Genomic DNA, 24,542 nt, shown 5'->3' on the forward strand with positions numbered 1-24,542 from the left:
AAAGAATATGGTAACAAATCTGGTAGATTAGAGACACATGTATATGCCTTATATATATTTATACAGGGCTCTGTTTTGAGAGGAAAAAAACGGTTTCATTTAACACTCCCCAAAACCAAGCTACTGGTATGTTCGAGGAGAGTTGCTTCACTTCTCTGAGCTTCTGCCTTTTTCTGTCTGGTCTATACAGATTTTAAACTCCTGGGATCACTTCATGTTAGAGATGGAATACTAATCTCTGAGTCTCTACATATGATTAATTACAGATATTAATGGACTATAAAAGAACAGACTTTCTAATATTCACTTTGGATTAACTCAAATTATTTATTACTTATTAATAATAAAATTATCTTTTAATTCTTTTTAAAACTAGATAAATTCTGTTAAAGTGAAAATACAACAATAAAGAAGACAAAGAGAACTCCCAATTGCAAGCTCTTCTCAATTTCCTAAAAGCTCAATGTTGATTAAACCAACTTTGTTTTCAGGTTAAAAAGAACTTTCGTTGATATCTTTCCTTGCAAGAAATATGCTTTAGCCATCTAACATAATGTTTGATAATCTAAATACATTCCAAATTAGGTACTAAAAGCATAAAAAACACAGTTCTATAGTTCTTTACTTGCAAATATAAAGAAGAAAATGGAGAAATTTGTTTAATAACAAACAAAAAACAACCTCTATTTGGTGTGCACATTTGTAATCACAAACGTGTTCCTTTTGAACACTTCAAATTTCAAAAATAATGCAGAAACTGTTTAGAATATACTAGGAGGTCATAATCTGAAAGTAACCTGGATGTCTGGAATTTTCTCATTTCTATTTTACGGTAACTGACCAAAGGAACATCTAGGACTGACAGTTAAAAAAAAAGTTTTTCTACAGTGAAATGGAGTAATGTGAATTTCAGATACTCTTCTTGAACATCATCACCTTTACTATTACTGGATACTTTTAAAGAAAGTATTTAACCAATGCTGCCCCTCTCCAACAACAAGTGACATTCAGTGACATCGTTGCAGAAAAGAGAGGGAAAAAAAACCAAAACAAAACAAGTTCAGCTTAAAATTTCATTAAAACTTTTCAAAAATCATAAAAGGAGTGAATTCATATATGCCTGGAAGAAACATTTGAGTTAACACTGTTTGCAGGCATGTGGCCTGGCATACTAAATACACATTTAATTTTAAAATAAATTAGAAGTTTATACAAACAGACAACAAACTTATCCATAATAACAAACATACCAGTGTGTGCTGCATCAACAGTTTGTGGTGTCTCTGTTGACAATTTCTGAAGGGCCTGTTCTCCATCTGTCTTCTCTAGTGAGCTGTTATGTTGAGACTGCTGTTGGTCTTCATCTTCAGCAACAAATGAAATTACACCTAAAACAAATAGATACCAGGTGTTATATTAGCTGGGGCATTAGCTTTATAAAACAGACTGCCAGACGCGTATGAGTATTTCCTCAGTTCAAAACTAATAAAATACGAAGTAAAACTTCCACTCCAGGTGTCAGCCATCCAATTATAATTTATGGTAATAAAAATTACATCTTGAGAAAGTCCAAGGAAATTAACCATTTTTTATCCCAAAAGTGTTTTTCTATGCACCTGAACTAAAGATTGTTAGTAACAAATACAAATCAAAACACTTCTTAAAAACTATAAAATATGGCAGATTATAATAGTATCTTTCTTTCCAATGTAATTCCTATACATCGTCTTAATTGTTTCTGCTACTGTTTTAAATCAGTGTCTCCCTTCTAGTGCTATAAGATAATAAATATATTAGTTAAAAATTGCCTCTGATACATTTTTGTATTGTATGTTAAGTTGTAATAAAGTATTTAGGGAAGATAAAATACATAAAGATTATAAGCCCAGGATTTTTAAATTGGGAGATTTCTACTTGATAATATAAAATCTACCTTTAAAAATCTAGTATGTACAGGTTGCTTTAAATAACAGTAATGTTATTCTGGAAGAATTTATATACCCACTTTAAATAATCATATTTTATTTCTTGCATTACATGCCTCTGAAGAAGAATTTTAAATCTACACAAATTTTTGGAAATGTTACATATCTTTACTGTTTTATCAAATGACTGTCCCTCAATATTTCAATACATTCTGTAGAGTTTCAAAGCTGAAATAAATATATGTTGCAGGTTTAATTCTTGCCTCATATGTCCAATGAAAAAATAATTTGAGGAGGTGACGTATTTTATGATATTATACAGTATGCAATTTTCCTATTTGAGATCATTAGAGTTTATGTGAAATGGTCTCTTGAAGGGAACTCATGTAACTGTGTTTTATTAAGTATTTGGAAAAATTATACATAATGGAGCTTTTTAAATTTGAAGTGTAAAATTAATATAATTTCAAAAGAGTCCCAGAAAAAATTGATTCGGAAATACCTACATTTAATGGAATTTTTTGTTTCTCCAGCTTTGAGGGGGATTGACGTGTGGTAACAAACAGATCATGTGGCAGAGGACATGCTGTGTTCCCTGGCTAGCTGATTTTAGCAGCTTACTAGCAGGAACAGCTGAAGCTAAATAGCAAGGCTCACATGGGACCTGGAGAAAGGAGCAGCAGTGAAGGGGCGATACGACACCACATCGATCACACCAACTGGCTCAGGAAGCCACCCTGACTTCAGCAGCCAGGAGCTGATCAAGATTCCTGTACACATGCCTGTACACACCCATCTCATTTACAATCCTCCAGGCTTAACTTTCTTCCCTTAACCCCACACTTCTACACAAGATTGCCTTCATGCTTTTAAACATTCAAGTTTCCTTTTTTTTTTCCAGGAGGAATTGATCTTAATACAATGGCATCATGGTTAGTTTTGATAATAACATTATGCTAGAAGGATGATACTCTTGAAAGAAAAGAGGGGAAAAAAGAGGCAACTAAAATGTAACTAAAGACAAGTGCTATCAAGGAGTTCATGATATGCCCAGTGGCAGCTATGCCATGTGGCAATTTCAACATGACAAACACCAATGAACTATTTCTGCTAAGATTACATTAAATCATTACAGAGAAGTAAGGTTTATCATCTCCACATTGCCCTATCTCTTTTTCTGAGATAGCACCTAAATAGCACAGGTATAAAACACCAAAGTTGAAAACAAAACCAATTGTCTTTACCAATTGTCTGTGTTTCAGAAAAGCGTATTGTGCGTATGTGCAGTGAGAGAAAGAGGGACAGAACATGAGTGTTCGCAGTTTGAAAATTTTTATTTCATCAGTCGGTAGAGGGATGGTAAAACAAAAAGTAACTTTCTTGGCTTCACACAAAATGTAGTCTCAAAAGCACCAAAATCATTGGCTGAAGAACTGAATAATTAATTTTTATTTGCAACAAATTATGGAATGATTGAAAAGTTCCAGAACTGTAAATTGCAAATGCTTTAAAATACCTCAAGAACTAGTTGAAGAGCTATGGTAACCAAAACCTACTTGAACTGTTAAACCACTGTGCTGATAATCTGGCAATCGCACAATCAAAAAAAATCACTGAAGAATTGCACTGTAATTGCTGACATTCAATTTTCCTTCTTTATGGAAAACAGGTCTCAAACAAACCGAAATAATAACAATGTTAAAATCTTGATCAATAAAGGTGACTGGATCAATGTAACGTATTCAGAACTCTGCAAGGCACTCTATTACATCTGTCTAGTATTTAAATTAAAAAAAAAAAAAAATCAGTTTTACTACGAATAGCATACATTTTTAAACTCAGGTTATCTGCTTAACCTTAAAACATTCATAAATTGTCTTCCATAATTTTCATGGGTACCAAAGTATTTACTACTGGCTCAAAGCTGTTTAAATTTCTTATTAAGGGAAAAACAGAAAATCATTGCTGGCAAAAACTGCAAATAACAACAACAAAGTGTATTAATTACAATTCAAATATAGGGTGCATAATCCTTATCAGTGAGGACACCTAGCATGTAGTATGCTCTGCATGACTTGAGTCTAAATTAAGGCAGAATATTTTCTGAGGAAGTATGCCTAAGAAGAATGCTCTCCTGGTTCAGGAGTGAATGATGCAATCCAATGGCCACTACTGGAGAATAAGATAGCTGATGATACATAAATATATGAATTTATTGAGATTACGGGCTACAAAAAAATTCCAATCAAAAGGTATTTTGCAGGATGGGAAATAGAGTTTTATACAATGAAGAGTACTAAAAATCCATTAGCAAGTTATGAAGTAATAAAAAGTATATTGGAAAATGTAGAAACAATGATCAAAATGACAGATTTGAAATAAGCATGTTTGTATTTCTTCAGAAGGTTCTGCTGAGCTTGGCTCCTGTGTTACGTGAGAGTTTTGATATAGGAAATTTTAGTTTTTCAGCTGTGAAACGCACTGCCATCCTACAGAAACCACAGTGGTTTACACTGTCTTCAGTAAAGGTAGCAGTGTCTCACATTACCTTTCTTGGTGCTACAAAGCAAATTATAAATGAAGATTTGTTCATGCCTAACAGTCCCCAGTGTTAGGGTTTTCTTCTTGCATCTAGTTGCTGAGTTCTGACCTCTGTGTCATACATGATATAAAAATGTAACATCAGATTATCATGGATGACAATTCTTAAAGCATACATTCAAAAACAAGACTTCATGTACACCACAGAGCTACAATTCCCACTGCTTCAATTGGCCACAGTATTATGCCATCACGTATTTTAGAAAATACCACTACTCTGTCCTTTGGCATACACAGAAAATACTAAACTTGCCAAAGCAACAATACAAGTAATTCCTAAAATTATACTGAAAATTAATTATTAAAACCTACATAAATTGTAGAGGGTTTCTTTTTGCTGATACATTGCTTTAAAAGGTTTCTTGGTCAAAACGCCACTGAAAATTTTCTAGCTTTGCTATCCAGTGTTTAAACATTTTAGAAAACTTAAGTTCACATATTAATACCAAAGCCTTGGTTTACATTGCTTCTGAGAAGATGCATCCCTGTAGAAGGATAAAGGCTGTTTTATGTCCCAATAAAACTGTAATTGCAACAACACACGTTAAACTGACTCATTGGCTCTACACTATGATTCACCATCCCTGAATCCGATTAAGAAAGCAAGAAATACTCAACTCTTTCCTTTCTGTATAATCTGAATGGATTATTTGAAAGATATGTAAAGTACATGATTGTTTTCTAGTGCAGAGAGATGATAAAAGCCCACTGTACCCCAATATTTTAGCTGGAAACAAGAACAGAAGGCTATGTGGCTACAGTATTCATCACACAAATCTGAAAAGATACGGAAAAGTTTGGCTTGTGGTTTAAATATAGCAACATGATCTTAATAAGCACAGGTCTTAGGAGTTAGAGTAAGGGTTTTTATGTTGTCCTGCTTTTTTCTGGCCAGTGTAATCAATGTATAGTTGCTGGCTCGAAAAGTTCCACAGAAAAGAGTAATTTAAGAAGTTGAGTGTAATTTACGTAAGCTTTAGTTTTGGCCAATTTTTCTTCTGGCAATTTTTCTACTGACAAAAAATGTTATTTATTGTAGGTTACAACAAAACTTTATAATCTCTATTTTGCGTAGGAAAACCTCTATGACGATATATGTAAGTTCTGAAGAGTTTCTGTAAATCCTACTAGTTGTTGGTGTTCCAGGACTAAATTAATTGCTCCCTGCATCAGTGACAAGGAAGCAGAATAAGCTTTAAGACTCATGCATAGGAGAAATGAGTGAGTGACAAACCCCGCTATCAACTAACATTCCTGTATGGTTTTGTTGCCTTTAATAAAGAGGTGAATTGTTTTATTTGTAATTCTCACTGTCTGTTCTTACTGTGACAATGAAACCGTGATATGAAAGGGTGCAGGAGTACACACCTCCTGCTGCACCAGGATAGATGGAAAGGGCATGCTGAGGATCACCTTGCCAGGCAGTGGTATGCACAGATAGAGCAGCCCTCCTTAGTAAAATCCAGTGATCCAGCAGCAGAGGTATGCCAGAACCATTCACAGTAATTAAGCAACCAGAAAACACTTCTTTGTCCTTATTACAGATGAATTAAGACTCAATTCGTTAGGGTGTCTGCTGAAGAGGAAGTGCTGAAGGCAAAGTTACAGACAGATGCTGGAAATACAACAATGGTTGCAAGAAGCTACAGAGACAGTCTTCATCCCGCACGTGATTTTATGATTCCATTGACGTTAGAGCCACCAGCAGATCAGTTTTCAGAATTCCACAAAATAAAGAAGTGAACAGAATTTATTTTAAAATCAGATTTCATACAACTGTTGAATGGAAAATACTGTTAAAACCCCAATTTTTTATTAAAATTTTATTAAATCTCATTTACAGGAAAGAATGTTCTGGCATGATCCTCACCATCTCATTAAAACTGTTCTACAGTTGCAGTCTGACAGGCCATGGCCTGTAACATACTGCCTTTTTTCCCCAAATGTGAGCTTCAAAAGCTCCAAGTAGCATGGAAAACTGCTGCCTACTAAGTACAGACATAGCTAAAAAATATATGAAAGGTGATACATAAAATTAGAAAGCTCCTTTCCAAAAGGTAGAAGAAATTTTTATGGGTAAAAGGACACTGACTATAAAAGGTGTGTATTTTTTGCACAAGAAATATTCAACCATTATGACCTTTGGCCTATTCTGGAAGAATTCTGGTCTTTTCGGCAGAAAGCAGAAATAAAACTTTGATAAAAGATACAGTAGTATGTAGAAGATGCTTTATCAAACCTAAAGGAAATTGCTCTATTACTTAGAAACCAGATTGCTGAAGACTTTTATCTGGTGCCAGAATCTTGTGAGATGTTTATTAGCTATTATTTCTATGTTAAAGCTGTCACACAGCTACAAACCAGACAAAGCATATGGTATTAGCCCTGTGTTGGAAAGTTTCCAAATGGACTTTTGAAAAGAACTGGGCCCACTTTTTAGCTTAACAATCATAAAATGACAAGAAGGAAAGCAAAAGAAGTATAATTTCATGGCTATATAATTTTGCAACAAAAAGGACTTTGAATGTAAAAGAAAAATGCAGACCATTTGTACAGTACAACAATTTATATAGTAAAAGTCCTTTTATGATAATTTATTTTAATATGACAAAACCACTACTAGAACATCAAGACTACAAAGTTTTACACTTATAAGTTAGGGAGTTCTAAACTTGAAATCCGCCATCAGCGCTATAGCAGTCTTCAGCTAGGTATCTAAATATTTGTTCTTTTTTTCTCACAAGGTATAATTTACCCACTCTTTAGATAGCTTTTGAGCATAGGGTTTTGGTTTTTTTTTTTTCCCAATCATTCAACATGGTGGCCCCATGGATTGTTTACTTCCCTCTAAACAAATTCACCAAACTGAATAGAGTACCTTTCTTTTTGGGTGTTTAAATTCTACTTTACCTGTACCATCTTCAACCTAGAAAGGACTAAGACTCCCGAGTCCTAATTAATTCCCACTTGAATCACCTACATCCAATCTGTGATCCTCAAGCTTCAGGCTGGCTGCTGAAAAAAAAGATCCTAAAAGTGCCAAAAATGCATGTATATCTCAGCTTTGACATTAAAGTTTTCCAGGAGCTTGAAATTCTGCTTTGGGGAACAAATACGACTTCCCAGCCTTGCACAGTATGAAGCAGACAGACTTCTTGAAGCCACAAAAGTAAGTACTTCCTAGCTGATGTTACCTTAGATAGGACATCTGGTAGTTAGCTTTCTATCTCACCTCACATCAGACAGCAAAATCAGCAGCTGCCTTTCCAACCCACAGCAGTAACCTTTCTTCCCTCCAACCCTCTTCTTCCTACAGCAGCTGAATGATTAGAGCATGCACACATTTTTGTGACATAACTAAAACCGTCCCTGCTCTAGAGGAAGCACAAAGCACGATTTCCTAGGGTAGTGATTAAAGCAAGCACTGAGCCAGGGGGTGGATGGTAGATAACTGGGCCCTGTCTCTTTTCAAAAGACAACTTCAGCCTTCTATCAGGTTATTTTAAGACATAGAATAAATGAACTGTTTTCAGAAAAAAAGATCATATGTGGCTTCCCAGCCTTTGAACCAATAACTTTTCTGTCGGGTCAGAGACCGACTGTTCTCTCTTTTTCTCACTCACTGAACATAAACTACTTCCAAACATAATGGAAGCCATTGTAATAGAAGTTAGGGGAACGATAGAACATAGCAGATGTCAATCTGAACATGCCATCACTGTCCCTTTGAAGGAACGGCTTTTACCACCTGATATCAATTTGCTGTATTATAGATCCCTTGGAACCTTCTCTACTGAAACTTTCCGTATATATAAAAGAACTGAGGATTTTTTAAGACAGAAGAAAATATTACTAAATTCTTAAAGCCTGGAGAAAAAGAAAAAAAAACCCCACACACATAAACTCCCCAAAAATTATAAGTTAAAATAGCGCATTCTCAGTATTTCCTGGTGAACATTTCTGATGGTCACAAATTTCACTGAAAGCTGACTCCTATTCATAGAAAGTAAATTTTGTCTCAGGGCTACAGATTTAGTAAGAAGGCACTGAAGTCTACCAGTGACACCAGACCAAACTCTGTTACAAGTATTAATTTCTTTCCACAAATCACCTGTAAATTGAGATGGCATTATTACTTATATTTTACACATCAGATGCTAAAATCAAAATGGCCAAAAGACCAAACTAGTTGGGCACCCTTACGGAGAACACTTAATAGATTTTTAATGTTAAGAAAACATATGTCATTAATTTCAATTGTCTAAGAAGGTAGAAGAATGAATTGTTTGGGGTTTGGAACCCTGAAAATCAAAACTCTACACTAAGCATTTTGGATTAGAGATTTTTCCAACATCAGTTTAATTTGTTCATATCTAAGTTTACTGTGTGATACTCAGTTACTTTAAGACAGTCTCTTCTGTTCCCATCATTCCCTCCCAAGGAAGAAAAAATCTGACTGTACAGCCCAATTCTCACATGAGAAAATATGTTTTTCATATTATGAGGTAAATAATGAGCAACATGGAATTGTAGAATTATTACTAAGCATTTACAAAACTATGAAATCTGAATTGTTAAAAAATATTTGTTTAAAAATATTCTTTTCAGGAAAAAACATTAAATACTATATGTTGATGTTCGTTAAAACAATCAAGACTCTTGCTATTCTATCATAAGAACACCACTATAAACATGGACTGATGCAGATTATATGCAATTGGTTTTAGACATCCCTAGCCTCTACACATCTCAAAGAAGGAATTGGTTTCGTTGCATTCTATGCATGTACTCATGCTTTGCGGTCAAGAAAAAGAATAAAATTCTGGTCTCTGCCTTTAAAACTTTGATTTTATTAATGCTAAAATAACCACAGCTCCTCAACAGGTTTTAGAAGATTAAATTTAGACTCAAGAACTTGGTGATAATTCAAAATCATTAATTCCTATTGAGTCAATTTTCATGGGACCAATTAAATGCATAGTTGCACATATGCTGGCATTTTTGAAGGATGTGACCACATGTTTAGCAGTAATTTACCTTTACAAATAACACTATAAGCCAGCTTACAAACCACTATCACCAGTAATTATAGCCTTACTTCTAGAATAAAGATCATGTAAGCTTTAAATGCAAACAGATTTTATCTGTTAATTTATACAGATTTTATATATTCGGGTTTTACACTGTACCTCGAAAGATTCCTCGTCTCCACGGAGATACACTCAATGTGTAAGCAACAGTGTCATCTGGTTCTACAGTAATAACAGGTGCACCACCCACCATTGAAAGATCTGAAGATACCTGGTGAAGAGAATTCACAAAGTGATCGAAAGCAAGTTACTGTGGCAAGAACACTACAGGCACAATACCCATTCTACTTGCTTTGAAGAGTAGAACACAAAAAATGGTATCAGTAAGTCCGAACCTTTATGCACGTGAAAAGAATACACACTATAAGCGTAGTGCTGGCATATAGAGATCATATCAAGCACAAATTTCGAAGGCATTGCTGAACGAAAGTAAAACTATCTCACTTAGACCATGGAACTACTTATTTATGCATAAAGTTGCAAAGTCAGGCCCTTAATATTTTACATACCTTTTCTTTAGAAGTGTAACAAAGAGCTTTAACAGTAGTGATTCATCTAACTAGACAGAGCAAAGCAAAATCTGAAGTGTCATTTTAACATCAATTGCTATACACCTCAAGTGATATTAAACCATGATTTTTGGTATGTCATATTTTGCAAATGACATGTATGCGATGCATACATAATAACTACTTGAACAATGAAAAGGCCAATACAATTTTCATATGCTGAATTTTAGATTCTCTAAACTATAAAGTTGATTGCAAGAATATTGGCTGAGAGCATTTTTTTAACTGCATATCATTTTTTTGTCATGTGTATAAGTTTACTACAGACAGAGTCTATGATCAGCTGCTCATGGTACAGACATTCACGTTTGCAGCATTACCAACTTTTTATCTGCTTAAATCACTGGTTGTGCAGGAAGCCAGGAGGCGACTGCATAAATGGTTCTGCTCACACCCTCTCTTCTATTACCTCTGCTGTTGGGTGGAGCAAACTGCTGCTGAGTAACAGTACTTTAAATTGACACTGCAATTTCTGCAGTGGACGTCTGACTACAGGTGATGATTTTCCACTGAGGCACAGAGCCCGTTTAAAAAATATTTTCAGGATACCATGTAGCACTCATGTAATTCCTTATTACATTAAATAATAAAATTAACTCAGTGTTGATTAGGCGGATTTTGAGTGAAATCCCAAGTAAAGTCATGAAGATTAGAATTTTATTTTTATTTCCAGGCTCATATATTCATTTCATTAATGACTGCAGCTAGGCTGTCAAGCATCCAAGTGGAGACTTGGATTCTACACAGATTGCTTTTCCAACAGTAAAAGCAATAGGAGCACAGAATACTTCCTTCCTTCCCAAAGCTATCTTTTTATTTTAGTAAATAAGTTTCATATTTTCTGTAGGAAAAAAAAAAAAAATTCTAAGATCATCTTGAGTTCTATTACAGCCCATCATTGCCCAGAATGTTCATCCTCCTTGGGATATGTACTTTAATATAATACTTTGTTCAAGTACTACTACAATCTGGAACTTCTATTCTAATAACAGGAAAAGAAAACCTTTAAGGCAACAATCTTCCTCTTCCCCAATAAATCTGAATTTCAAGCTGTATGTTAGAAGTCTAACAACCACAAAGAACAAGAAAAGAGACTAATCATCAAGAAAAAAAAAAAAAGAGGACAAGAAGAGAGTGATGGAAAGTCTTGCTGACCTGGCACTTCTAAAAAAATTAGAAAAAAATTTCTCTTAACAACAGAGAGACAGACACCTGGGTCAGGGCAACCCCCGGTACCAATAGAACCCGGGGCATGCAGGGATCGGGAGCAGCCCTGAGGAGAAGGACTTGGGGGTACTGGTGGATGAAAAGCTGAACATGAGCCGGCAGTGTGCGCTGGCAGCCCAGAAAGCCAACCGTATCCTGGGCTGTATCCAGAGAAGTGTGGCCAGCAGGTCGAGGGAGGGGATTCTCCCCCTCTGCTCTGGTGAGACTCCACCTGCAGTGCTGCATCCAGGTGTGGGGCCCTCAACATCAGAAGGATATAGACGGGTTGGAGCGAGTCCAGAGGAGGCCACAAAGATGCTCAGAGGGCTGGAGCACCTCTGCTATGGGGACAGGCTGAGAGAGTTGGGCTTGTTCAGCCTGGAGAAGAGAAGGCTCTGGGGAGACTTTATTGCAGCCTTCCATTACCTGAAGGGGCTACAAGGAAGCTGGGAGGGGACTTTTTCATAAGACCTGTAGTAACAAGACAAGGGGTAATAGGTTTAAGCTAAAAGAGGGAAGATTTAGACTAGATATTAAGAGGAAGGTTTTCTGTTGGGGTTTGGGGTTTGTTTGTTTATTTGTTTTTTAAATGAGGGTGGTAAAACACTGGCACAGGTTGCCCAGAGAGGTGGTAGAAGCCCCATCCTTGGAAACATTCAAGGTCAAGCTAGATGGGGCTCTGAGCATTCTGATCTAGTTGAAGGTATCCCTGCTCATTGCAGGGGGGTTGGACTAGATGACCTTGAAAGGTCCCTTCCAACCCAAACCATTCTATGATTCTATGAAAAGAGGGGCTGCTACACGCTGAGGATAAGGAAATTTCGCTTCATACAAGATAAACAATAAATCAGGTGTGATCCCTTATTTATAGACCACTTCATTTCAGTTTACAGTGAAGTTAGTAAAGTGTATGAAAGTAGAGTCTAAGTACCGAAAAAATAAGGATAGGATAACAGAAATGGCAGCAAATTATTAGGGATAGAAATAAGAATAATTAAAATGAGATCTTTTTCAGGAGAAAGTAACATGGAGGCAGACGCAAAAGTAGGATAAATGTGATTAAATTTGAAAAAATGCAGGAAAATAGGGTCATAGAGTTTCTGTCAAAGACTGGATATATCAGACTAGTTTCTAGCAAAAAAAAATGTCAAAGTAAAAGGAACACTGCGTGTAAAGTTGACTATAACCATGAAATGGATATGGAGTGCTGATGTATAAATGTAGACTGGAAGTTTGATGATTTTTGGTCACTCAAGAGAAGTTTTAGAATCAAAGCTAAATTATTTTAAAATTATGTTGTTAACTAAGTGGTTGTATAACCAAACAGGAAAAAGTTGAGTATAAGCAATGAAGTCACAATAGTACATACATGGCCACTGTTTCAGTGGTTGAATCCAGGTATACATATCAAGACACAAGAACGAATTCTCCCTTCCCTCCCCTGCATCAGACTGATAAAATTACTGTGTTTTTTTGATTTGTTCTTTTCTTGGTGTTGGACATGGTGTATTCTTAGGGTTATCTGGGGATGTTTAAATAACAAATGCACTACTGTTTCAGTGTTCAAAGGATACCGGTGATCTCAAATTTTCCTGTACTTCTCCAGAAACACATTACAGGTTTGAAAACTCATTCTGCAGAAGTGTATTATGGCTATTTAAGATGAATAGGAATGGAATGGAATGGAAAGCCAATCTTCAAAATTATAGTAAAAAAAAAAAAATTTCCCGAGTTGAGTAACTAAATAAACATAACTTGAAAAAATGTCAGCTGACAGTTCAAGCCAAAGTAGTGAATGGATGTATAGAACTTAGTTAAATATGCTTAAATTCTACTATCTCTTTGTGTAACAAAGTTAGACTGTAGTATGTTCACAGTTTCCATTTGAAATTTGTTTCTCAGGTCTGTTCAACAATATTGACAGGCTGTACTTAATAAAAAAGGTAATGCTCCTTGACACTAGGCCAGAACTGGGTCTGTGAGAGTCAGTGATCATTCTGTTAACCAGATTTTTTTCAATACTGTTAGGAATGACAGATGGTTCAAAGAAAGCCTCCAATACTTTGTCCTCATCCTGCTTTCAGTGCATACTTTGCAAGTTCATGAGTTATTAGGAATTCATTTAATTCTCGCAATCACCTTTGTTTTGCCAGCAGCATGTTACAACCGTGAACTAAAATATTTCTGCATTACACTGAGTATATTCCTCAAATAATTCCTGCCTGTTCAGCTGCTAATCCCGAGTTCTACATAATGAAGAGTGCTACATAATCCAGATTCATAACCCAGCCAAGACCACTGTGAAGACCACTAACTTATCTCAAGACACAAATCAGACCTAAGGCCTTACTATACCCTTACTTGATCAAACACTTTCGTAACCGATAATCACAAAAAAACCCCTGCCAACAACGACAGTTATTCTTACATGCTGTAGGCCTTTGTACCATTCGCTATTGCTACGAAGAAAGTTTTTTTCTGTAGGGAAGCCTGTTATAGAAGTTCTCGTAGGCAACGTGGAAGCCAAAAGGTTTGAAATTGGAAGGACAGATAAAATTAGAAGGAATATGGCGCACACAGATTTGCTTGTGGTAAAAAAATACAAACTTGATGAGGGTATAGGACTTTGCCCATTCACATTACTAGAGTTGCATGGAATTTATTCTCAGGAAAGCTCACATACGTTACCAAACAAGACTTAGCTTGAACAGGAAGTCCCTCATTAAATGTTTACACAGGAGATATTTGTTACAAATACCCAACCTTCTTGTCAGTCTTTCATTGACACTCTAAAGATCTAAAATGGATATATGGAGGATAGAGACAGAAATGCATCGAGAACAGGGGATTTCATATTTTTTGATTATGTATCTATTCTACAATACTTTGGGAAATTGCTAACGGTTTGTATAACCTAATACCTGAAAGGTAATTTAACTGAACCTTGAGATTCCTCTGGAGGTCTTACTTTAATGGCATCTATTTGGAACATTACTGAGAAAAATAGTTATACAGTTTTATATTTTTACTACAAAAGTAAGACTTGAAAAAATTAGGCACCTTTATATATAAAGTTACTATCAAAGGTGTCATTAGAACTGAGCATCAACACACCAGACAATTATATATATCCAGCAGACAGTTTTATACAAAAATCAAAAGAAAATGGTTTAAAAAAAAATTCTGCCATGAGACTGACAGATTGGATTTTATAGAAGTACACTTCCTGCTCTTTTAGAATGATTTTAATCTAATTTTAAAGGCACTAAAATCCACGTACATTGCAGTCACTAACCTTATATTAACTCAGCATCAGAGAAAGATGTGCTCTCTGGCTGATGCCATACATGCACAAATTCTTTATGAATTCTGCTGTGACGTTTTTTCAGACCCAGGAGTAAGTTATTCACAAGAGACTGTTTGTTGTAATATCCCCTAGAACCAGCTATGAAGAGCACAGCAGCAGTACTTCCCTAAGGTGTACTCATCAATCAGTAGAAAATAGTTCATAAAAACGTTCATATTTTTCAAGGGAATTTATAAATCGTCTTTTTGATCATGGAAGGCTTTGTGGGCACTGAAAGTGTTTTGCTTAGCATTTTTAAAGGTAGACTGATGGAGTCATGTACATGACCTCCACTGAATTCCAAAGGCACTTCTTCCCTCCTCAACTCTCTTGATACATACTAATGGTTGCACAGACAAGCAAACCACACATACAAAAATTATTGCTTCTCCAGACATGAGCACTCCATATATATTTGAAATGGGAAAAGTATTATTCAGAGGGAAGAGGGCTTTCTTAATGGAGAAAAAGAAAGAAATGTTTCCCCCTTCCTCCCAGACTTAACCTTCATTTTTAATAGTCACTTTTGCACTTTTTATCCTAATAACTGCATTTAACTCCTAATAACAGTGACCATGTTCTGGATTTACTGATTAAATGCAAATTTACTAACCCTTTTGGAATTGAAAGCGAGCAAACGATCTTCAGTCACTACAAATGCACAAGACACTACGTGACATCTGCTGGAGAGTGACTGGAAATGATTAACATTGTTTGCTTTATTCAGGACAGTTTCCAAACACTGGTAGGTTTCGCAATCCTGCCTTTTCCAACAATTCCAGCTCACCTTGCTTGAACTGTTCTGCAACAGCTTCTGGATAAAATCCTAGCGTAGAGGAAAATACATTATGCACACTGATTAATTTATTACATGCATACAAGCATGAAATAGTTGGCCTTACTACTTCTCTCCCAAAGTCCCAGAGCAAGAAGAGCACGCACGGTTGGACTGTCAAGCAGTACTTGAAAAAGAGTCAAAAAAAAAAAAAATGGCAGCAAAACAAGACACCATAAAACCAACCAAGTGGAAGAAAACACACACCCAAAAACCAGATTTTGGTAGCCAGAGAGCATCCTCAAGGAGGGTCAAAGTTCAATCAGACCCAGCTCATGCTAAAGTGGTTACAACTGTCGTAAATCTGTTTAACACAATGTTTCTGAAAAAGACACACAATACATAATTATAATGTATCCATTTTGAAGTTTGATATTTCAGTGACTTTCATTGGCAGAAAAGACACTGAGTTTTAATAAAATGGGAAACCAGAGGAAATAATTCTGTTGTCAATTTTCAGAAATATTCACTTCTTTTAGAGATAAAAGTACAAATGTATTATAAATGTAAATGCATTCACATCTAAAAAGCTAAGACTGTTGAAAAGAAAAATATCAAAGCTGGTGATGCCTAAAAAATACACTTCCTGCTTTGTTTGAGGTGGGGTAATAATGAGGCAAAAAAAAGGAACATGAAGCTGGACCTTTTTATTAAATGTAAATCCTCCAGTAATACTGAAAAATTGGGGACTAGAAAAAGTTTAAGGAATGATTTTACATTGTTATGAATTCCCGTTAACTGATAGAAGACTGCTGCTGGTATATACATTTTCTCTCTTTATAAACAAAGGTGAGGCCACTCTCTACCAATACCTATCAACATTATGCACAAAGTACCATTTGGTGCTACTGGCACCAAGGCAGAGAACAAAAAAGTCACTCATTTGACAAGTCCACACAAGTTAACTAGTCAGATTTTACTTTCTAGAATCTATATTCTCCCCTTTTCCCTCCTTCTCCCCAAAACGTGAATTCAAAAATTCACATTTACATGTGCTGACAATTTTTAGAGCACACTCTCCTGCATTGTTTTCACAGACCGGGCCCTCCTAGCAAATAGTATAAGGTCACAGCATCTAGATGCGATATACTCCAGATTTAAATGCCATAGTAGAGTCACAAAGACGGCTTTCACTGAGCAAGGTCCAAGATGTTCTTGCTCAGGATTCTTCTCTGCAGCTGAGAAGAAAAGCTAAAGCAAACTTTTTCGCCCTAGTATACACTATGCCTCTGCTAGCATATGACATGGCATCCTATGCATGGGTAAGGAAGGTGTGGAAGACTGCCGAAATACTTTTATCACTTTCAAATTAACCATGCAGACAAGAAAAATGGTAGGAAAATTATGCAGTTACAGTAATACAACAGTGTTTTTAAATAAGAAAATGTGTTTGTGTAAATACAGTTAAATATACAACTCAGTGAAAAGCAATGAATTATTATATTTAATAGTAAATAGATCTTCAGCAGGGAAAATAACAAAACTGTATTTTCTAAGAATTTGTGTCTGATTTCCCTCCACTGAAACCACAAATACCTCAGCACCTCCTACTCCATCTCCCTAGTGATTCATTGCCTTTCAACAACTCCAGTTTGTTATTTACTCTGAATTTTCTGTCTCATCAGCAAACACACAAAGTATTTCCAACTTCCTCCAATATCCCTGGAACAACAGGTGGGCAAAAGACACTAACAGTGATAAAGAAATGTAAGCACTGACTGGCCAGGCCATTAGGGCATCAGAAACTGATACATAGTGAGCTCATGCTGCAATCTTATCCTTAGTAGGATAATAATTTCTGTACTTTCCCTGTAATATTGCAATGCTTTATGAAGATTTTAGGGACCCTGTAATTCTCAAGCCCCTCCTCTGATTTCAAAACCAGAAGGAAGGGAAGAAAGACAAACAAATGAACAGAATGCAAGTGCGAAAGTGCTGTCCCTTTGGGAAACAAACTAAAAAAATTTTAAAATATTTTTCCATGGTACAGTAAAAACATACACTATCTCACAGATTTCCTGACTATAAACATATACATATACTATAAACTATAGTTAGCTATAATTTCTCATGAATACATTAATTTTAATAGTACATGTGCAATTACAACAATATTTGATATTATAATACAATATTTGTTGGCTCTTGAATAGAAAAATAGTTGCAAAAAATTTACCTTGTACGTTAACTTGCTCTTTGTATAATTGGGCACCAATAAAATTTTTCGAGTGACCTTTCTTACTTGGCAATCTATCACAATACGATCCTGTGCCAGAGGTTTCTTCCCTATTCCCTTAAGGCTAAAGATGTTTTCAGTGCCAGCTGTAACATTTCGCAGAATAAGCCTTCCCTGTGATAAAGAAAGAAGAAAAAGTGTTTAAGCACAGTAAATTCCTCTTTGGCTGCCAAACCAACTTCTTTAGTTTATTAACCTTAAATCCAGGCACCAAAGCATCCTCACAAGAAAGTGTTCCTATTGAATTTTCTAGTTCTTAAGTAAACCCTGCTGTTAAACAAAGAAGAAAATTAAAGAAAGAAAACCTTTTCTTTTTAATTTTTCAAAATTATTAAAACATTGAAATATAAAGGCTTTGTATAGCTATGTTTTACACTTTTTGGTTTCTTGGAAAACAAATATCCAAAGAAAACATGTTCTCATATAAGTGTTCTTCATATAAAATATAACTTCACTCAATCTGTCCTTCAACTAAAATGTTCTTCATGGTTCTTTGTCATGAAAGGATTCAGGGCTTTTTTCTTTAATAGTTTTGTCATACTGGACTCCTAAACTATGGTGTATTAGGTTAGTAATAAGCATTCAGAAAGATTACTAATGTTATGCAAAACTTTTTTTTTTGTCTTTGGCAATTCAAACATTTGATTAGCAACCTGCAGTCAAAATCTCTCAGCTAGTATATAGGCAGAAGTATGTATACTGCTTCTTGCTAGAGGGGTCAGAGTCTTTGCTCTGCTCTTCATTTTTGCATTTGGAATAGTGACTGCCCTGATGGCAAAAGCAGCTTCTAAGCAGTAGTTTAACTTGTAACAGAAATCATTTTATGAAACAAAGTAGGCATCACAAATTCTTCTGTGATGTATGCATGCAATGAGAAAAAAATGTTACTACTTTATTAGTTAGGTAATGAAATAAAATTTAAAATATGCATTTAAATTCAGACTAACACAATGTACATTTTTTTGATCAAAGTTCAGAATCTCTACAGAGCAGAGATTTCTTACTTCAGCTAGTAGGCAACCTGTCAATGTCTGACTCTCAAGCAGACACTTAATGTTAGTAACTGCTTAAGCACTTTTATAATTTGGACAACAAAGTAAATTTTATTGACAGAAGTATCCTTTTCAAATGCTGAAACTAATTTCCCTCTTACCGTTGTTACGCACTCAGCAATAGGCTTGAACATGAGAGGATAAACAGCTGTTTCACCCAGACCCACGTTTATTAAAGGAGGGCCATAAAAACCCTGTCCTTCCAAAATTGCTTTAAGTTTCCAGTTCTGGCTGGACACGTTACTCTGAAATCAAAATAAAGATGTAAATTAGATTATGCATTTAAAGCTCTTAACAGGCATTTCAGCTTTTACTTACATTTATCACTGCATTAGAGCACAGTACTAATTATACCAAAGTACTGGCCCAGAGTACCTTTGGAGAGAATAAAACTGTATTTTAAAAATTAATTAAGATAATAATAAATCCCTTATTCCTGACAGCCAGAATTACTGGCACAAATACTACCAGTAGCAACACTGTCAGCAGGAGTAGAAGAATATGAACATAATATAGCTAATGGTCAAGATGAAATTTATAAGTATCCTTATAAACATTTACAAGTATCTTCATGGTGCTGTCTTCAAAGTGTACCTCTTTGAAGTATTGACGTGGTGTACTAGCATATATTGCCTCATTTGGCCACTGACTATATTATAGGATCAGTCTTCCTTACCAATTAAGGACTCCATCTCATAGGATCATAGAACCGTTTGGGTTGGAAGGGACCTTAAAGACCACCTAGTTCCAACCCCCTGCCATGGGCAGGGACACCTTCCACTAGACCAGGTTGCTCATAGCCTCGTCCAGCCTGGCCTTGAAGACAGCCAGGGATGGGGCATCCACAAAGGAGTCTCCAAAGGAGTAATCACAGTCCTATGTTCTCAGAAACTGATCTTTCAAGAGACTAATCTATTTTTAAAAATGCCTGTCCTGAGTAGTATGAAAGTCTGTTTAAAAGTATGCAAGAAGGTTAACATCTATCTGAAGAAGAAAATAAACTGGCATTCAAGAGCTTGCCTTGCCAAAATGGAGAAGATCGATCTGATCTATGCAAAGAGGAAGTAATCCTTTGACCCATAATGGGTCAGGCCCACATGGGTCTTAATCCATGGAAAACTGTATATAAACATCAGAGATAAACAATGGATTTGGTAGAATAAAGATGACACTTAAATTCTTGCTTCCTTTGAAAGTCAATCAAGCTCAGCTATCTCATCAGAAAATAAGAACCAGCACCTGTGGTCATGAGATCTAACCCCATGGCCCAAGACCTGAAGGATCATATATCTAAGGTTCAGCTAATACGTATGATTAATGTGTAATTCTTAGTTGCTAAGAGGTAAATTTCCTAGTAACTGAGCACAAATGTCTGTTTGGAATGTTGAGATTTCCATATTGCCTCAGTTTTTCAAAATACTTCCATTACTGTGGTCTCCAAATCTATAACAACACCTACATCATCTGTGGTAGTATACATGAAAGAAAAAAGTAATTAATGGGTATCTCATGCTGAGGACACAACGAAAACGGGGAAAAGGTGACAAAAGATTATTTTTATTCTCATGCTTTTTTTTTTTCCCTCCACAATATCAGGAACAATTTTATCCTTTCGAAAACAAGCTTGACCATTTTTAAAACGGGCAGGTCATCACCCTTTGCTGATCTACTATTTTAAAAGGGGGAGAGAGGAAAAACATCACCACAATTGCTCTTTGGTAAGGAAAAGAGAAAGACAGTGAAAATCTGGGGCCTTAAGTAGCTTTATTTTCAATTATTTTTAATAATCTGACATTGGTATCAGATCCTTTATGTACATTAGTGGTGATCACAAAAACGGGTATCATAAGTATTTATTCTTAATCTCGAACACAAACATTTTTCATCTGGAGAAATGTAGTTGACAAACATGGTCACTTTGAACTTCTACTGTAACAAATCCTTCCAATACACCATGAATTTGTCTAAAAATATCTTCTAAAGAAAGCTATTAAGGTCAACCAAAAACATTAGAAAATGAAAATTAAACAACGATAAAATTCTACTCCCTTGTACTTGTGCATTAACAAACAGTTTTAATTGCTTGCCTAATTCTTACAGAATGTCTGCTTACTTCAAAATCTTATGCAAAGCCTGTTAAGTCAATGAGAAACACAATTAATGCTAAAGGGAGTTGGAATCTTTTCACAGGATAGTAGGTGTTTAAATCCAAGGTACATAATAAGCCTGCATGTATAGGACCTACACCTGGAGAGGCTGAAAGTGATTGCTGGAACAATTATGTTCATCTCATGCTTGTGAGAATTATGGGAAAGTCAGATGTTCAGCCTTAACTCCCATATCAAAAAACAATAATGGATTTCAGATTCAGGTGGGTTCTTATTCTGGTTCTGTCACTTATTCACTGTGTGGCTTTAAGCAAATCACTTGATCATTTTACATGCTCCATTTATAGGGTGTTCCACCTACCATGTAGATGTTATGACAATTAGTTTGCTAGTGTCTGTAAAAAGTGCTTTGAACAATAAATATTAGGTTCAAGAAACTAAGTTGAGCACACTGCACAACCTCATACCTCAGTTTCACTCTCTATGATCACGACTTCCTAGAGTATTTTGAAGTTCAGCCATTTGAATAACAAGCATAACAGTGCTAATTAACAAGATAAAAGTATGGAAAAATTTCTGATAGATGCAGAAGGTCCAGCTAGAATGAATGTACATTAAAATGTAAATTACCTAACTCCTTGAAAGAGTAACACACATTTCTTACACTGAACGTAAAAGAAACCTTGTGGAAAAACTAATGTGCAATCACAAAATTAAGCTTAAGATGTAAAAAACAGAAACAATTTCACATATTTGTATTTGTTCATCAACGTTAGATTTTGCAAATTTAGGGGAAGACATTTATACCAAACTTTGTGACCACCTGTATGAATTCCGCAAAAGAGAGAGAGACACGTTCTGTCTCTCACAAACGCACACATATACACACACAGAGAGTATATGCTCCAACTGGGGTACTTTTTATTTCTTTTCTAAGAAAACAAGCAGGACTTAAAAGCATAAATGCATGACTCCTGCAGGAAATTTAAAAATATATACTTAAGTACACTCTGGGAAAAAAACAAAAAAAAAATCAAAATAACAAAGCCAATCTGTTTAGAAACTCTGTTTGAAGTGAAACAAAACCCCTTACCTTTCTGTGTTACTTTCTTGTGTAATATAACTGCTGTTTTTCATAATGCAACATTCAATAAATCAATATTTAATAAGTAATATTTTAATATCTGAAAAATTGTGTGTAAGAAAAGATAGCACTGTAATATGATTTCCCTTTATTTCTTTACTGGGGTTCTTTGGTTTTTTTCTTCTTAATGAACTAGTTTCTTGCCTATTTTCAGTATTTCACAGAGTATCCACACTATGGTCTTTCCCCAGATATTGTCTCCTTTTTTGACTGTGCTCCCACTCTTATCTACAGAATCTCAGAATACTTTTTCTATAAATTAACTCACTTGTGTACTTCGGTGACTCTAATATCAAAAGGATACATCAAGTATGTAGACCAAGCCATACTTTAAATCCCAGGAAACATTTTACCATTTCTATCTCTCAAAGAATCTCTCCCTTTTCTCTCACTGCTTAAGCTCCTTCACAATCTTTTTTTTTTTTCTTATAAATCAGAAAAGTTCTCTAAATTTTGAGTAATAATTTTTTGAGGGAGATGACACTCCAACCTACACTTCATCATCACTCTCTAGTCTTACTTCTCACGTGTCAATTTGTTTCATATACAAAATAGATATGACAAAACTTGTATGAGATACTGCACATGCTTGCTATTTCTTCTAAATTGTACATAATCTAGTTCTTCTATTTTACTCCTCACCATCACTCCTATTTTTCAGAAATAATACATTTACTCACAGGATTAAACAACTCCTTTTTACACTTTAAGTGGGATAACGTTAAATAAGAGATTAGCAATTGTCAGAACAGAAGTGAAACATTAGAAATAAGATGGTCAAACTAATAATTTACTTTAAGAACTGCCAGAAACTATTTGTCCCAACCACTATTATCTTATGTCCAATATGGGATTTGAGTAATAATGCTCAACTCAGTATTAACATGCATTTGTGCATTTTACAATTCTAAATTTTAACAGTGTTGATCCGGAGTCAAGTTTTTAAAAATCCTGAATCTCAGTTTAGTTTCTAGTAGTAAAGTGAACTTACTATTGGAATATCCTGAATCACTGCCTGATAAGCTGGAGTTAGAAATTCAAGCTCTGCTTCAGCATGGCCTGTATTTACTACACATTCAATCTCATACACACGAACATCCCAGGAGGACTTCAGAAGAATCTGACAGCGGTAGCAACCAGCATACTGAGGAATGAATTTCATAGGAAGCTCAACTGCATCACTTCTATCTAAAAAAAAAAAAAAAGGCAATGTAATTGTTTACAGAAACACTGATTTCACAAGAAGAATCTGGAGAGAGTTCCAATAAACAGTAGGAGAGTATCCCCAGCAGTATTTGCAATTTACAACAAAAAAATAGAATTTTAGGAGTTTTACCATATAAGCATAGCCAATTTTTTTCTTTTAATATTAAAAAAAAGATATATTTAAGCACCGAAACAATTTTTTCTGGTGGTTTTTTTTTTTTTCCCAGTAGTGCAGAGAGAGAAGTATTTTAAAAGATCTATTAAATATATTAGAAAAGTTCTCTGTAAATGTTATAAAAGTATAGTAGTTACTATACTTTTACCAACAGTACCCATGAGAGATACCATAGGCTATACAGTACATTTCTCTAATAGCAGCCCCAATCATGACTGGAATTCTGTTTATTTTAGTAGTTCTCATGAGAATTACTCATTAGACTTTGCCTATGGCCAGTTTTGGATTCAAAGTCTGAGTTCCTGAAAATGTCAGGAGTGTCCAAGTTGGAAGAGGATCATGAAAACACCCAGTTGTCCAATCCACAGCATGTAGGAAAAACTCTCCTCAGTAATCTTTAGAATAGGGAAGAAGCGATACAAATGCTGTCTGTCTTTGGACACAGCCAGGTCAAAGGATCAGACTCCTTGCAATATCTACTAGCCCTTGTAGGACACTTTCCAAAGGAGAAGAGAAGGCACAATGAGGAACTCCAGTGATTGGCCATAGAGTTCCCCAGTACAACATCCCCAACAGTCTAATAAACATGAAAAACCAAATGAAGACTGCAGCTGTAAAAATTTCACTCTGGTCTTATATGTAACAAAGATGCTTCTTTTCACTATTTTCCAAGGTTAGAGACCAATTTCAAAATTTGGAAAAGACAATGAAAAAGGTAAGAGAATATAATGACACAACAAAAACTTACAGATAAAACTCAAAAATAATTGCTTCTCCCTGAGGGGGGACACCTGACAAATTCTTGTGAAATTTCCCTTCTTCCTTAATTTGGCTTATTTTCTGATTATATTTAAGACAACTGTACTCAAATTATATCAGTATCTTCAATGACAACTACTGAATTTTGAAAGTGACATCAATCTTCATTTGTGATGCTGCTCATGCTCTTTCACCAAGTCCTGCTCCTATGTATACAGATCTTACCTTTCCACAGATGAACAGTAAATTGAAGATTTCTTGTTGCCTTGTGTCATCACTACCTCAGTTTT

The 24,542-nt window shown here is 35.3% G+C and overlaps 1 protein-coding gene across 1 annotated transcript; it reads right to left on the reverse strand.

Moving 5' to 3' along the window:
• Window positions 1-1,250: 1,250 nt before the first annotated feature.
• On the reverse strand, window positions 1,251-23,300 carry LOC104505293 (the record flags this gene model as incomplete). Its single annotated transcript, XM_010148153.1, has 5 exons — window positions 1,251-1,388; window positions 9,716-9,827; window positions 17,749-17,922; window positions 18,962-19,105; window positions 23,104-23,300. Coding segments are annotated over 5 exons (765 nt in total), but the record flags the coding sequence as incomplete, so codon positions are not given.
• Between the last annotated feature and the right edge of the window lie 1,242 nt (window positions 23,301-24,542).

Source organism: Eurypyga helias, unplaced genomic scaffold (assembly GCF_000690775.1).
Source record: "Eurypyga helias isolate BGI_N326 unplaced genomic scaffold, ASM69077v1 scaffold17753, whole genome shotgun sequence".
NCBI classification, from domain to species: Eukaryota; Metazoa; Chordata; class Aves; order Eurypygiformes; family Eurypygidae; genus Eurypyga; species Eurypyga helias.